General features: G+C 45.5%; 1 protein-coding gene across 14 annotated transcripts in view; it reads right to left on the bottom strand.

Annotated features, from left to right (window-relative positions):
* LOC8051603 (histone-lysine N-methyltransferase SETDB1) overlaps positions 1-15,865 on the bottom strand; it is a 167,778-nt gene that overhangs the window by 19,123 nt on the left and 132,790 nt on the right. For all 14 annotated transcript variants that reach the window (XM_040210531.1, XM_029973633.4, XM_029973634.4 and 11 more), the window contains 8 exons: positions 12,380-12,660; positions 11,292-11,364; positions 10,118-10,179; positions 9,556-9,608; positions 9,072-9,187; positions 7,275-8,381; positions 5,651-5,876; positions 2,892-3,035 (listed from right to left, as the gene is read on the bottom strand). In XM_040210531.1, the coding sequence (XP_040066465.1) occupies positions 2,892-3,035; positions 5,651-5,876; positions 7,275-8,381; positions 9,072-9,187; positions 9,556-9,608; positions 10,118-10,179; positions 11,292-11,364; positions 12,380-12,660 (2,062 nt within the window). The remainder of the gene's footprint in view (positions 1-2,891; positions 3,036-5,650; positions 5,877-7,274; positions 8,382-9,071; positions 9,188-9,555; positions 9,609-10,117; positions 10,180-11,291; positions 11,365-12,379; positions 12,661-15,865) is intronic.

The following is a 15,865-nucleotide window of genomic DNA, read 5'->3' as shown; positions in this document are numbered from 1 at the left end:
TTCAATTCGAGAATGAATATTCAATATTCGCACACCCTTAGCTCTCACTGCTGAACTGGTCCTCACTACTAAATTTATTCTCACTGCTGAACTGGTTCTTACTGCTGAACTGGTTCTCAGTGCTAAATTACCGTAATCCATAGTTATAACGAAGTCGCTTTTTTTCAAACTATCGCTTTTATTGAACTTGGTCCCGACTGAATTGCGCTCATTTTTAACCGGATTAATCGAAGTGTATCGGCGGCCAACCATGCTTATTACGAAGGCCGCGGTGCCAAAAGCACACAAGACAACCTTGCGTTCTCTCCCCTTTCTCCACTCTCCACCGAGGAAAACTGCAAACAGGGGAAACAAAGTAAATGGGTGGCGGAGGGTCAAAGGGCGCAGAGCTGGCAGAGTGCCGCTTCTGATGCCGATGCACCAACGTGGGCAGAGAGCAGCAGAGTGGGAGCAGGGTCAACGTTACGACGCTATTTACGGCGTCCGCGGCACACGCTGCCCAGCTCCTGTCGCAATCGGATCAAGGGAGTGGTGAAGCTCGGAGGAGATCATCCCTTCGAGAGCCCCCGACTCGCGCGCTTGTGGCATAGTACACGCACGGGTGTGTCGTATGGGAGATTGGGAGTGTGTACCGAAAGTCGCTTACGTCTGCAAGGGCCGTCTAAGTCCGAAGTAGCCAAAGAATTAGACATTATGGCATCGGCTGTCCGACACTGTTCACCCCTTTGCAGAACAACCAAGGCATATTGAATGGGTCCGAGAAGTTTCTCATACAGGAGAAAGCACACCCACTACCCGAAGATAAAAGACGGCCGACTGCTTCGCGCATGTCGGATTTTCTCTCGTGAGCATGCTTGCCGAGCCGGCGCACAATTTCTATAGCTGCACCAAACTATACAGGAGTGTGTGAAAGCATGTTTTCGAAGCCATAGAGGGTAACTTTGATTCGTTTGCGCTTGTCGATGCGGACGTTCCCTTTGTTGCTCCTGCCACGGATGCCACGATCGTAGACCTTGCCGCAATCGTAGGCCAGGGTAAACACGAAGCGACGTCGGAGAGGTACCTTGGGAAGCACCGACAACTGTGGAGACGTGAAACATCCTACGATTGCTTTGAGACAAAGTGGAGTGCAGCAGCAGTGACAGTGTTCTTGCGATGCCTGGAGCAGTTCGAGGAGAACTGATGCCCTCATGAAATTATTGGCAAACTCCACTTAATTTAAAGGTTACGATAATAATACAATTTATGCAAAGGTGCAAGCAAGCTGGACAGGAAAGACAAAAACTGTGTTTAGAGATTTGTGTTTGTCCTTTGTCCCCCTCTCCAGGGATTATTTTGGTCGTCCACTTAATTATCCTTTTACTTGGTAAAGCTGCCGCGGGATGTTAATAACCAAGGTTTGTTTGATTAAATATCCGCAATGTTCCAGTCCACTTCCAAGGCTGCTGGCGCTGTTTGTTTGGCTCTATCACTTTTATTGAATTACCGCTTGTATCGAATTTTGTTGCCATCCTGTTGACTTCATTAATAACGAGAGGTTACTGTAGGCCTTACTGCTGGATTGGTACTCACTGCTGAATTGGTTCTTTCTGCTGAATTGGTTCTCACTGCTGAATTGGTTCCAGTCTCTGGTTTTAAACATCATCAGCTCACCTGCGCACTCACTGTCTTTACATTAATGATACATATCGCAGGCATGGCGAACTTGCGTGTGCTATAGTATGCGGGAATTCGCCATGAACTGCCCTGTCACATGTACGGCAGCAGAACGCAGACGCAAAGCATTCACGCTTCACAGTGTGATATACACATAAGAACCCGGCCGCCACAAACTCGGGTGTCATGGGAACCGATATTGCGCATGCAGATTGCAGACAAAAAAAAATATATTGAGGATGCTGCAGATTTTCGCATGTCACGGTGCGATCAGCGCAAGGCAACCCGCGGCGAACACACTTGTCACGTACCTATACCGCAGATCACGCGGTAGATGTGATTAAAAAAAACAGGACGGGTGATTTCTCAGGGGCAGGCGTTCATACGAGACTTTACGGTATACACGATTTAATGTGTGTATGTGGTATTTCAGATACACGTGACCATGCTCAATGCCACAGGAAAAAAAAAGAAGTAAGTAAACGACTAAACGATGCCTCAAGGCATCACTTCGTCGTTTTTCAGAGTACTGATCAGTACTCTTGACAAAGCCACCTATGCATATCCCATTTTCAGAGATCGGACCTACACGCCGTTGACACGGCCAAATCGGTATGGTGGTTTCATAACAATGGGGACTTTTAGCAAATTGGTAGTGTTCCGCATACCGCACTATGAACCTTTAAAGATCGTACCTTTGAAGCACGATCTTAAAAGCACGCACTCCGCAGTCACAGCATCAGTCAGGCGCGTGCTTAAAAGCATGCTTCAAAGTCTCTGGTAGTGCATGGTACGTGGTAACGGTATGCTAAAAGTCCCTATTGGTTCAGAATTATCTAAACGAACACCACACGGTAAACCACTGTGGGCCATAAGAAAAAAATACACCAATAAATATAGCTTAAAAAAAACTTTTTCGGGTAGTTTTGGCGCAGCATGTGCGTTTGGGAGCAGGATGGCGCAGCAAAAGTGGATTGCCGCACAATGGAGCAATTGGCAAAGCGCTTCCACCCTTGTAAATGGATTCTCACTGCTGAATTGGTTCTCACTGCCAAATGGGTTCTCACTGCTGAATGGGTTCTCACTGCCGAATGGGTTCTCACTGCCGAGTGGGTTCTCACTGCCGAGTGGGTTCTCACTGCCGAGTGGGTTCTCACTGCCGAATGGGTTCTCACTGCCGAATTGGTTCTCACTGCTGAATTGGTCCTCACTGCTGACTTGGGTACTCAACATACCTGGCAGTCGTCCTCGCAGTCGCAGCCGCAGAGGAACTCTTCGTCCAGGTTCAGCGTCACCCCTTTTCCCGGATACCGCGTCGCAGAGTACTCAATGTATGTGGGATATTCCGTGTTGAGACTGTTGATGCATGTCACAGGAACCTGCAGAAGACCAGAAAGAAAAAAGAAACTTATGTCACTACCTCAGCTCTCAGTATTATGGTATTACCATGAGAGGCAAGCTGAAGAGCCTTCCCAGAAAAGTTGCACCTCGATCAAACATGCGGTTCCACAACGTTAAAGCAACCGAAGAAGCTTAACAAGATATGCTGACTTATCAGTACAAAACTGTTTAAAGCAGCTTTAAAAAGATGCTGCAACAAAATTCGAGCGCATATTTTATTGTCCAAATGTCAACCACATTTTGGCCACACTGCAGAGACAACAGCCAATCTTTTCCTCAAAAAGACACCAAAATATTATTTAAAAGGAATAACCAAAGTGTCGTCACGTCACTATAAACTTAAAGCAGCGCCGCTCCGCGGAACTACGGCAGCAAGCTGCACCTGGGCAAGCCCTGTCGAACTGGATTTCCCCAGCCTACTAACTCCTCCGGGAAGCAGGGAGGGGCACCTAAAAATGGCCAGGTTATGTCTAGGATTTTGAGTTTTCGGTTGAAACCGATAAAAACCAATAGGAGTATGCAAATCTATTTTCTGAAATTCGGTTTTAACCGAAGGTCACTTTTTTAGGGCCGGGCCGAGGTGGGTGGGGGAGGGGGGAGAGAGGGAGAGGGCTTTGCAAGGTTCCACATTGTGCGACGTCTTCGTGACTGCCCTCTTCCAAGGCTCAACATGCAACAAAAGGGGTCTTGGGTTGGCCTTTGCGAGACATCTGTGTCCTTTCTGTAATCGAAATAAATGTGTCAAGTTCTCGGTCCAAAAAAAAAGAAAGAAAAGTTTGGATGTGGGCTAGTATAAGGTTTTTCGCTTCATGCACTTCAGGGGACATCGAGGAAAGCCGTTAATACCTTTCTTAACACCCTCTCTCAAACTTCCCAGTGGCTGAAAACATAAATACAATGGATCTTCTTTTTTTTTTTTTTTTTTTTTTTTTTGCCTATTTTTCTGGTTTTTTTATGGTCATCACCTCAGACGGTCTCGTCGTCAGAATGGGAAAGAAATAGAAGCGCGCTGAGAATTATGCCCGCGAATCCCGCGATTTTGAGGTGTGTCCTGACGGAAGTTGTAGCAATGACCACGTATGTATATGTACCATTATTCTTTAAGTGATCACAAATATCACATCTAAAAGGATCATTTGATACGGCGCCCGATGATATTTCTTTCATATCAAACCGAAAAAGAAAAAGAAACGGCAATCGTTTTTGGGAATAAATATACATTGAAAAAAATATGAAAATTGGATTTTAAAGTAAACACCGAAAAAAGCATGCCGAATTTCGAAAAATAAAAACCGAAAACGCGGAACCCTAGTTATAACTAGGGTTTTGAGTTTTCGGTTGAAACCGATAAAAGTACGCCGAATCCATTTTCGAAAATTCGGTTTTAACCGAAAAAGGTCAGTTTGTAGGTTCGGCGTTTTCGATTTAAACCGATAAAAGTATGTCTAATCCGTTTTCTAAAATTCGGTTTTAACCTAAAAAGGTTAGTTTTTCAGGGCCACATCGAGGTGGGTGGGGGGGGGGGGGGGGAAGAGAGAGAGGGCTTTGCAAGGTTCGACATTGTGCGACGTCTTCGTGATTGCCCTCTTCCAAGGTTCAAAATGCAACAAAAGAGGTCTTCGATTCAAGTTCCTGGTCCTAAAAAAAACGTTTGGGTGTCATGCACTTCAGAGGACATCGAAGAAAGCCGTTAATACCTTTCTTAACACCATCTCTCAAACTTTCCTGTGGTTAAAACCACAAATACAATGGATATTTTCTTTTTTTGCCATTTCGCTGGTTTTTTGCACGGTCATCACGAGACGGTTACGTCGTCAGAATGGGAAGGGAAAAGAAGCGCGCTGAAGATTATGCCTTGCGAATTCCGCGATTTTGAGGTGTGTCCTGACGGAAGTAGTAGCGAAGACCACGTATGAAGGTATATGTGCCGTTATTCTTTTAGTGATCACAAATATCATAACTACAAGGATCATCTGAACCGGTGTCCGACGGTGTTTCCTTTATACTTACCGAAAAAAAAACGGTAAACATTTTTGGAAATGAATATACACCGAAAAAAAACTAAAATTAAATTTGAAAATAAACGCAGAAAAAAGTACGCCGAATTTCGGAAAAATAAAAACCGAAAACGCGGAACCTTAGTTATAATGCGTCTGGACTAACGTGCTGGACCAATTGACGTCAATAAGTACAGCTCCCGCGACGCATTGCACTCTTTGACGACTGATCTTCAGGCTCTTGCTGGAATCGGTCCTTTGGAACGAAAAATACAGCTATCCGTCCAAAAAAAACAAGCGAGCGATTGTCATCAGCAGAATGAGTTGATTATATTTACTTACTCTATATGCAAGAGGTATATTTCAGGTTTTGATTCAGTACATCCCTTTAAAACAATTCTTTGCAATATGGACTGCAGAAGCTCAGGAACACACACAAAGCTTCTCTCAAACACTAAAAAAGGCACTTCGAACTTTTTCACTTGTCATTTGAAAGTTTTTTTGGACAGATATATACCCGGAGCCCTAAAAAAACTTCAATGTGAACATTTTGTGATTTTTTTTCGCTACACAACAAGAATAGAAACTTGACTCACAAGCTCCTTGCCGTACGTGAGATCCCTGAGGGAGCTGAGGACGGTCTGGGGCACAAAGTGAGCGAAGACGTTCACGGCGCTGTCGAAGCAGAACTGGTCCACCGTGAGCAGACACTTGGATAGAGCCAGGTACTGCGCCACCTCCGCAATGTTCCGGAGCCGGCGACCGCACGGCGCCGTGTAGAACACTCGACGCTTGCTCTTCTTGCTCGGTTTGGCTACTTGCCTGCACGGCAAAATTCGCCTTTACATTACACCCCATTCAGTATTGGGTAAAGTACTTCAAATAAACTACAAAGTAAACGAGAGGTTATGCACCTCAAGTAGTAAGTACACTGGGTGCAATGTACATAAAGTAAAGTACTATAAATACAACATACTTTCAAATTAAAGTAGAAGTACTTTTTAACACAGTCTTTAATGATGCCCTTTTCATTCCCCTATCTAAAGGCTTTCTTTCGTTTGTTTGTTTTAAATTGGCATGCATTGCCCTAGAGGTAATCGGGGGTGCGTCAGTTGTTTCTGGAAATGGCGGCAAAGACTGGATGAAGTCAAACGGCCATAAAGTAGTTGTTTTACTCTCGCTGATGAACCATATAGCACAATCAACTTATAAGGTACTTATTTCTATCGGCCTTTACTTCACTCAGAGAACTGACCAAATGACATCTCGAAAGACTATAGCACGCATTCACATAACAATACGCCATTTCTTTTAGAGTTCTGCGAGCTCTTATACTCGACCTAAGAAGTTGTGTATCGTACTGGGAAAGCCAAGGACGCAAGAGTGAGGTCCTTGAAAGAGCTGAATTTCACCAGGTCGAAATTTGGGGAATGTACTTTGAAGTCGGGAGTTGTACTTTCCTCAAAAAGTACCAGAAAAAAAATACCTAAAGTAAAATACAAGTACATACCTACTCAGAGAGTCTACTTCAAATGAAATACAAGTTTTCTAAACCCACTTGAGGTAGTACTGCAAGTACAATGTACTTGAAGTATGTCCCAACACCTGACCCCATCACATCACACCCCGTACAGCTATCAGCCTGTAGCATACAGAGTGCTTCTACCACCCCGTTCTTAAAATCAAGAAATCCTCTGCTGGATTTGCAAGGTCGGATTTGGGTGATGTGGGCATTGAAGACTCGCCGCCATTAGAAGTGACTGAGACAATTATGAAAGAACTGGATTGTAGGTAATTCCTAGCAGTCTCTCAAGTTTCTTTTCACATTCTAAAGGGCTCGCCAACGTTCTTCCGAGACAAAGCACACAAAAATTGCCATCAAGCGCAGAGAGCACGTTCGTCTGCTACTTGCGCAGGAGTCGCGGTGAAATCAGAATGATACCGAGCTCTTATTGGCTTTGATTGAAAGGATAGTGGGTAGACCTCAATGCTAAATGCCTTGATGTCTAACAACTATCTTTTTTTTTTTTTTTCAATCAGCCAATAAGAGCTTGGCGTTTCGATATCACCGCAACCCCCGTGCAAGAAGCAAACAAATTTACGCTCTGCATATCGGGAAACCCGGAGAGAAAGGATGAGACGCTCCAATCAAGCCAGGCCACAAGACCGGAATGTGTTACACGACACGCAAGAGAGCCACAGACGGCGACGGGCACCCACCTCTCCCAGCCCATGAGGCAGGGTATGCTGAGCGGGTTGCGCCCCACCAGCTTCTCCGGGTCCTCGGGCTCCACGCATGCGGGCGAACACTCGTGCTTCACGTAAGTCTTCCGATTGTACGTCTCGGAACCCTCGACGCACTGCAGTTCCCGCGTGCCGGCCTGCGACGCCGCAATCCCTGGCTTCTCCGCCTCCTCCCAGGGCGCCGACCTGTGGTCCTGCGTCGTAGACTTGCGCGCCACGTTGCGCTTGTCGCTTGTCGCCGCTGCCGTTGTCGTTGTAGCCACCTTCTTCGTCGCGTCCTCCTTCGCGGCCGTCGCGGACGAGTTTTCATCCGCTTCCCGCGTGTACTCGACAAATGGCCGGTGCTGTTTCCCGGCCGCCGGAACCAGGTTCTGTCGGCGCACCCTCCCACCTGGCGCAGCGCTCTGGGCGGTGTGGTTGAGTGCGGTGTAAAGCGGCGCAAACCGCGTCGACCCACGGTAGATCCACTCCGTCCGGTTGTCCGCCTCAAACGCCATCTTGACCAGGCTCGAGTCGACGGTGAGCACTCGGGCCATCCACCACTTGCCGTTCCACTCCGTCTTGACTGTCTGGCCCTTGCGCATCCGCAGCATCGGGCGCTCGGGGTACTTCTGCAGATAGGTCTTCACAAAGTCCCGCACGTCGCGGTACATGTCGTCCCACACGCCCGTCTTGGAGGTGCCGCACATCACGAACACCTTGTCAATGTGTACGTATTGCGCGTAGCCATCGTCGAAGAACACCAGGTAGCGGTACCGGTTGAGCGGTTTGGGCGGTTCCGCAACGAGTCCCGCGTAGAGCGACTGCCGCTGGTTCCAGGACTCGTCGGTGTACGTCGCGACGACACGGGTGCCAACGGGAAGCACCACCGAAGGCCGGTCGGCGTAAGCAAGCTCGCGCGGCGAGAACCATTTCGACTGGCGCATCCCCGCATTGGGCTTGCGGGCTTCGAACTTGATGCGGTACATTGGTTCATCGTTGCCAGTCTCCTCCGCGGGCTGAATTTGGGTGATGCGGGCCTTGAAGAACACTCCCAGCGGAAAGTTTCGCGTGGCGAGGATTTTCGACGAGATGTCGAGTTCTCTGCAAATTTACGCGTACGGATAAGGGACACTCGTTTTCAAAAGTGTAAAGTGACCCATTCTAAGTTATTGCTCACAAATTCTGCAACTTTAGAACTACTACATTTTTTTGGTGTGTAGTCCACGAACTGTACATGTTTAAAAGTGCAAATTTTTCCTGGTGCGGACTATACAAGGTTTTGTATTTTTCTAGATCTTTCTACACAGCACATTTGTCAAGATGTGCTGCATATAATAATTTTACATTCGGATAAAGCACTAAAAATAAACTACCTAAAAAAACTTTTTTTTTTCAGCTGAATATGGCTTTCGCGGACTATATATGGGGTGTGGGCTATAGTCCAGAAAATATGGCATTTTCTGTGTCACACTGAAATTCCAGCAACTGCAACTGAAACCGTGTTACATTTTCAGAGTAACCTGTAAGCAAGTTTAGTTGGCTGCTTATCAAACTTATGTGGGCGACCGAAAAAATTCACGGCTATTTAGTCCTGACATCAACGCTACATGTTGACACTCCTCTCAAACACTGCAGTCAGCAGGGTGCTGACTCCTAACCAAAGTACTGCCAATGTTTTCCGGATTAGAAAATGAACCACTGGTCTATATCACGGTATGTCTCAATGTCCTGGGATATTTTAGGATTCATATCAATTAAATGCCCGTTCTATGCATGGGTACGGAAACTCACTTGCGCACTATGGGGCCCTCCGGGGGAAGGTTGGGGACTTTTGGGGTGAAGTTCCCCACCGGAATGATGTCGTCGGAACTTTTCTGGACAGGTCGAGGACTGCCCTTCGGGACGGCCTGGGCAGAATTTGTCCTTAGCTAAGGTGACAATGCACAAGAAAAATGAAGCTTGGACTTGTTCCATGGAGTTGGGAAAAAATAATTTGCTGTGTAAAACTAAAAAAATAATATATATGAAATTGGAACTTATCAAAAAAAGGGACTGCAATCTCTATTGCACTCTCTTATTTCGTTGTTATCAACATATGGCCTCCTCCTTTAACCATAGTAGCTTTCAATTATTACATTTAATAATATAGGCAAAGGCAGCTCCCTCATAATATAAGATGCACAGCAAAAACGACCAAGATGCAGAGTGTCAGGACACAAAACTACCATTACAAAACAGGGTGCCGTTTCCACACTTTCAAATGAACCGCACTTACCACTGGAGACTGAGGAGCTCTCTTTGGTGAGACTGGCATCTTGAAGTTGGAATCTGCACAGAATGTTACAGGCAGAGTGACCAGGTGTATTACTGCTAACAAGCAAATAAGAAACCTAAAACAAGCCCCAAAAAGATATACCTTCAAAAAGAAGTAGAAAATAGATAGAAGAAAGAAATCTGCCTGACACAAAAAAAGAAAACACTACAGCAGGTTGCCTTTGACTGTTATGTGAGTCTGTTTTCTTTCCAGAATAACACCAAAACGCCCACTTTCCTTATGACACCCCTATTATGTATGTACAGGCAAGCTGCACACTAGTATTACTCAGTCTGCTCAACTATGCTAAGGTTATTAAGTTGTTAGCCTAAACTTACAGCTGTAAAGGGCACAAGTTTGTGCATTCAGGAAAGGGCAAGAAGAGCTTATGTAAGGGGAAGAAGAGCTTATGTGTGAAACTGAAGGCACTTGAATAGAGTATCTCATGTCAGAGACCATCAGTATGTTGTCTGACAAGCAGTCATGAGAGTAGCTGCAAGACATGACCAGGACAGGGGCCTACCATTGATGAAGACATCGAAGAAGTGGACCTCTGGAATAACCAGCGCATCTGCCTGTTCCTTGCTGCAAAAGGCAACATATGAAGAAAGGCAATTTGCAACGACAAAAGTTTGCAGTATCCACCTGCACTTATCAAAAGTCACATTACTAAGCTTCCTTCAGCAAATGGTACATTGCAGCAATGTGATTGGACCAAGTAACATTTGGAGCATGTTCTAAAGCAGCCATAAGTTCATTTTGGAGCTGCAAAAAGGACTCTTCGAGCAGCAGCACATGCTTTATTTTAATCTGTTCCACTGTGACAACTGAATTGACCATGCTCAATGAGGAACATTGCAGAACATCTGAGTACATTAGGTGTAGGATAGGAAGATAATATTTAATACTACACAATATCCTGAGAGACGCCCCCGCCCCTGAAGGATAACCCACCACTATTTTTAGCATATGTTGTTCTTTTGTTGTTGTTTTTTTTTCAGAAACACCGAAAAATAGTTCACTTTTAGTAGTTGCAGGGCCCTGGCTAAGGATGACCTTGGCAGAAATGTTGTTACTTAAGTCACGGCGGGAGATAAGTGAACACTCCTGACTGGGAAGGGGAGTCTCAGCGATCACAAGTTTTACCAGTCATAAAATCTAACACTAGCATTTTTTCAATTATTCTTCATTGCACACTAAAATTTAGACACCTTTATTTTTTTTTTTTCACCCGATTTGCTTTGATTTTAGATGGGCTATCTCTCAAGATACTACAGTATGTTATTCAAAGCGGTAGGTAATTGAAAGGTTTGAAACTTTGCATAAGCATACTGCAAGGATCTGGGCAGTGAAACGGTGCCTGAGCTATTTAGTTCCAGTACAATGTTGGCTCAAATTCCTCGCATTTTAGCAAAACGTAACAGGATGTAGCAGGACAAGCACTTTAGTGCAGTTTGGCACCAACTATGCAACAGTCACATCACTGAACACTGATAGATTTACAAGCTGTCTATATGTAGGCATGTCATAAGGGGAATGTGACTAACAACTGGTCAGTCAATGAATAACGAAAGTGTGAAGCAATGTGCCAAAAAATAAAGACCACAGTGGCACTTTTCAAGAAACTGCCTGGCAATGCGATGAATAATGGGTATGTGCACAATAATCTTGTGCACACTAAATGATATTGTTCTTACCTCTTCTTCTCCTTGAGCTTGGTAAGATCTCGTTCCATCTTGTCAAAGGCGATGTCGATTTCTATGAATTCTCCTGCACAAGAATAAGGTGTACGAGAAAAAATATCAGGACTGCAGGTGCAAAGATACAAGCAGCCCAAAGATTGCACTCGCTAGCAGGTGTCTGTTTCAGTAACCCGGAACACTAAACTGAAACATTTTATGGCTTTCCTGGAGCTTGGAACTCTTAAAGAGATGCTGCACCCTCCAAAAAACATTTTTCCAAACGACCTGGAAAGGCCATATATGTTACAAAATACATTTCTTTAAAAAAGGAATTAATGAGCAAATTTCTTTTATTAATAGCACTACTAGCTAGTCAAGGTTTCAAACCTACTGCATGGTCCATTTGGCTAATTGCACCTCTTGTTAGCCAAAGTTCAAAACATGTTACATAGTCCCTTTAACTAAAAGCGGCAGCAGTTCACTAGTTAAAGACTTGTTTCATATTTCCTTTCATTAACTGCACTTCTAAATTGCCAAAGTTTGAAACCTGTTATATGGTCCCTTTAGCTAGGAGCACTGCTAGATTGCCAAATTTTAAAACTTGTTTCATTGTCCCTTTGATGAACTACACTCCTTGTTAGTCAAATTTAAAACTTGTTTTCGGGTTCCTTCAACTAATAGCACTAGTTAAGTTAGCCAAAGAAAACACTTGCCTCACATGGCCCCTATAGCTAATAGCACTATTAAATTAGCAAAGTTAAAAATGTGTTTCATGGTCCCTTTAAAGGGCAACTCCGGTCGACAATTAAACTAAATTAGTGGTATCGCTTTAGTAACACGAAATATGATCAGAGCCGAAATTTTACGTCGAAGTGAAGCCGCATATTCTACTAAAACCGATTTTAAAGATGCAACCAGCTGTTCTTTAGTGGGCATCAAGCGGGTTAGCTTTAAGTCAAGAAACACTGCCTGCAGCACAGCCTGAGGTCACGTCGCGATGGAGCTGCAGGCAGTGTTTCCAAACAATAGCCAAAGTTAAAAGCTTGTTTCGTGGCCCCCTTGACTACTGAACAGTTCACGTCGCCACGGCAGCCACCACTCACGTTCCAGGTCGTCGAGAAGTCCCAGCCTCCGGGAGAACTTGTCCATCTCCTCCTTCCAGGCCTGCTCAAGGTTGAAGCCGCCAATTACCTTGTTCACCGTTGCCATAATGTCACAGTCACACACCACAAACTGCTCCTTCTCGTCCAGGTGTGCACGCTTCACGCCGGAGGGTCCTTCCCCGTTGGCCCCTTCGGAGTCCCCCTTACAGTCCCCATCCCTTCTCAGAGCAGAAAGCGTCATCCCGTTGCCGTCGCCCAACGCCTCAGCTGCCCTCTTCTTTCTGCAACCAAGGCATTGCAAAGAGGGGGAATGTTTCCGGAGATTTGGAAAGAGACATGTTAAATGAAGAGTAAAATCACAGGCAAATTGGCATGCGAATCCCATTATCAACACGAGATTGGGCACTAGGGACCAAGACAAGGGACTAGGAATTGAAACTGGGGGGTAAACAAAAATGAAAGCCGTTTACAAATCCCTGTAACGCCGAATTGGAGCGCAGCTCTTGAGGAGGAGTAGGGAAGGGTACTGAGGGGGGTCACGTCACCTGCGGGTAGTCACGTGATCTCGAGGGAGGGGGTCACGTGACCTCGGGGGAAGAGGGGGGGGGGGTCACGTGACCCCCCCCCGGTTACGCCGACGCCGACGCCACTCAGGCTGGAAACGGGCCCCTAAGAGCTGCGCTCTAATATGGGCGAAGGGGAACACCCCCGTGCCCCTTCCCAAATATCACCACCGATGCCTCCCCTCCACCATCTCCCGAATATTTAGATGCCTCTGACTAGGAAGATAGGGGGCTAACAAAATGGACAAGAGGACACTTCTCAAACTTGGAAACAACTTCATTTGACAAAAACACTCTAATACATTGGTTGTGCCCTCTACCTTGGTACCAAGCACCACCTCACAAGCAGCCAAGCAAGATTTTGCGAAGTAGCAGCCGAGTTTGAGGTGACGTGTGCAGTTGTCAGCTCTTTAATTTTGTCCCTAGACTTGGGTTTGCTATGGGACATGTTCAATGAACACATTAAACATAGAGGAGGAGGTCAGATCACAAGAGCCAAAATGTCTGTACCACACCAACAGGGAGAAGTGTGGCTTAACCCTTTTTGCACTTTCAAGGGCTGCAAGCATATGGACTAGTAACTCTGGGATGTTATTTGATCGAAGTTGGTTGCATAGCTAGAATGAGACAAGATGCGCTCAAGAACATGTTCCTATCTGGTTGCGTAATGAACAAGCCTGAAATGTCAACAAGGCTAATTAATCTTTTTGTAGTTTTCCAAAACTACTAGCACGAAACTATGACCCCAAGGCTTTGTTGTGCAAGTGTTGTTGCATGATGGGAGCTGCCGGTGTGTGCGCTCAGAGCCCCGACCCATAACAAGCCCATCACATCTGCATTCCGTTCGGCAATGTATACAAACAGCACTGAACAGAGTGCAGGAAAGATTAAATGTCATGCTGACATAGGGGATGATTGCAGACTGCAATGTAAAGAATTCAACAACAATGTTGCGCACCCCATGAAGGATTCCGAGAATCATGCAGATCTCCCCCAAATACCGTCTTACATGCTGCTAGTGGGCTGGCTTCCTTGTAAGGGAATAAGACGGTTTTAGCAGCCTCAATCCAAAATCACTGCCAAGGCCGGTGCACATGAGGCAGGGTCTTCAATTCATGTCCTTCTCTGCTCATGCACTAGTTTTTGCAGTGCTCACTTTCAGCACAGCCCTAAATAAGACGCCTTTGAGTAGCACTGCGCTAGCACAGACATCGACAAATCCAATGCTTACGAAAATGTATTGCAGGATGAGCAGACACTGCCAAGCATATGTGAAGGATTTTAAAATTTACAAGCTAGCAAATGCACATATGAAGTGCATTAACGCCTGAATGGCAGATGCCAAGGGACTTTTTTTTTCTTTTGGAAATGGCCTTCGTTGGACTTCGGTGCAGTTCACATTAAGTTATAAATTTCACAGGTGATAGTGTCTCAAATAGCGGCCAGTCTCTTTAAATCGACGGCAAAATTGGTTTCTTAACCTTTCGCACTACGATTTTGTGCAGGGTTGCCCCACAGGTGGTGCATTTGTTCTATAAAATTTGTTTGAAGATCGCTGGCATCGCTGCATTTTCATAGGAGCTAAGCTCTTCTCTTTTTTAACTTTTCCCTAAAATAAGTTTGCTCTCTGCAAATTTTTTTTAGAAAAAATGCACCACCTGTGGGCAAAACTGCACAGTTATTTGAGCCACCCTGTAAATAAAGCTCCCAAGAAAAGAGAACTGCATTTTTCAGCCCATGTAACTGAACTATGCATTGCATAAAGTGCAAACACCGTGGGAATGTGGCGCTAGCGGTTGGGACAGAACACGAAATTTGAGAACATGACAATACCTGGAGCAAAAGATAATTAAGAAAGACGAAATTGCTCTATCAACTAACGTCCACCTAAGCCTAATCTCGTCAAAAGAAGAATTGTCATTGCAGATGTCTGTGGGATTCATATCAGTGAAAGGCACATACGTCAGCAAGAAAGAGAATATTGTTTTCTTGCATACCAATAAGTTTTTTTTTTTTTTTCCTGAAATAGATGCTACAAGCACCCAAAATGTAATTTCTTGTTTCGGCCCATAGAGAAACTTTGTTTTGCTCAATTATCTTTTGATCCATGTAACGTCATGTTCTCAAACTTTCGCACTCTATCCAAACTGCTAGCATCATATTCTCACATAGTTTGAGCTTTCTGAGATGCACAATTCAATTTACCGGGCCGAAAAACATGGTTCTCTTTTCTCGGGAACGTCCGGTATATGTCCACCAAGGCCTCTAAGCTCGTCAAACACAAAGTTTGGGCCGAAGTTGATGGAGCGCACCGATTGGCCTATTACGATGATGACTTTGCACTTTTTTCGACAATGTCCAATTTGCGCGCCCCACGATCTTTCAGCTCCAACTTTGTGTTTGACAAGTTTAGGGCCCCAAATCTCATTCGCAAAGGACTACAGGTGACAGAGGTAGAAGGTCTTACAATATGTGCACCACATTAAAAATTTAAGATCTTGGCTTTTAGATCAAACTCTAAAGTCCGAAAGATTGCAACGCAATTAGTGTCTGCCATAAATTTTTGCGATATCTGTCTCAAAGATAACCCACTTATATGCCTCCTGTCAAAGAATGTTGCAATTGAAAACAAGGAAGCAACAGGAAGAAATTAATTCTATTGGTTGCAATCATGGGGGGGGGGGGGGGGGGGGAGGGGCAAGGAGGGTGCTTGCCCCCCCCCCCCCCAGTTCTCAGAGGGGGGGGGGGGGGGGGGGGGGGCAAGCACCCTCAGAAACAGATGCCACTGGGCAGGGAAAACACCGGCCGCCGCAGCCCAAGGGATATCAAGGGCAGAACCCCACGGCCCAGGGGGGGGGGGGGGGGGGGGTCTAATTTACCCCCCCCCCTCAAAAACAAGTTGGAATGCCACTGGTTGCAATGC

This window comes from Ixodes scapularis, unplaced genomic scaffold (genome assembly GCF_016920785.2).
Source record: "Ixodes scapularis isolate PalLabHiFi unplaced genomic scaffold, ASM1692078v2 PGA_scaffold7__128_contigs__length_106722199, whole genome shotgun sequence".
NCBI lineage: Eukaryota > Metazoa > Arthropoda > Arachnida > Ixodida > Ixodidae > Ixodes > Ixodes scapularis.
Note: the sequence above shows the minus strand (reverse complement) of the source record. Positions and strands in the feature narration are given on the sequence as shown.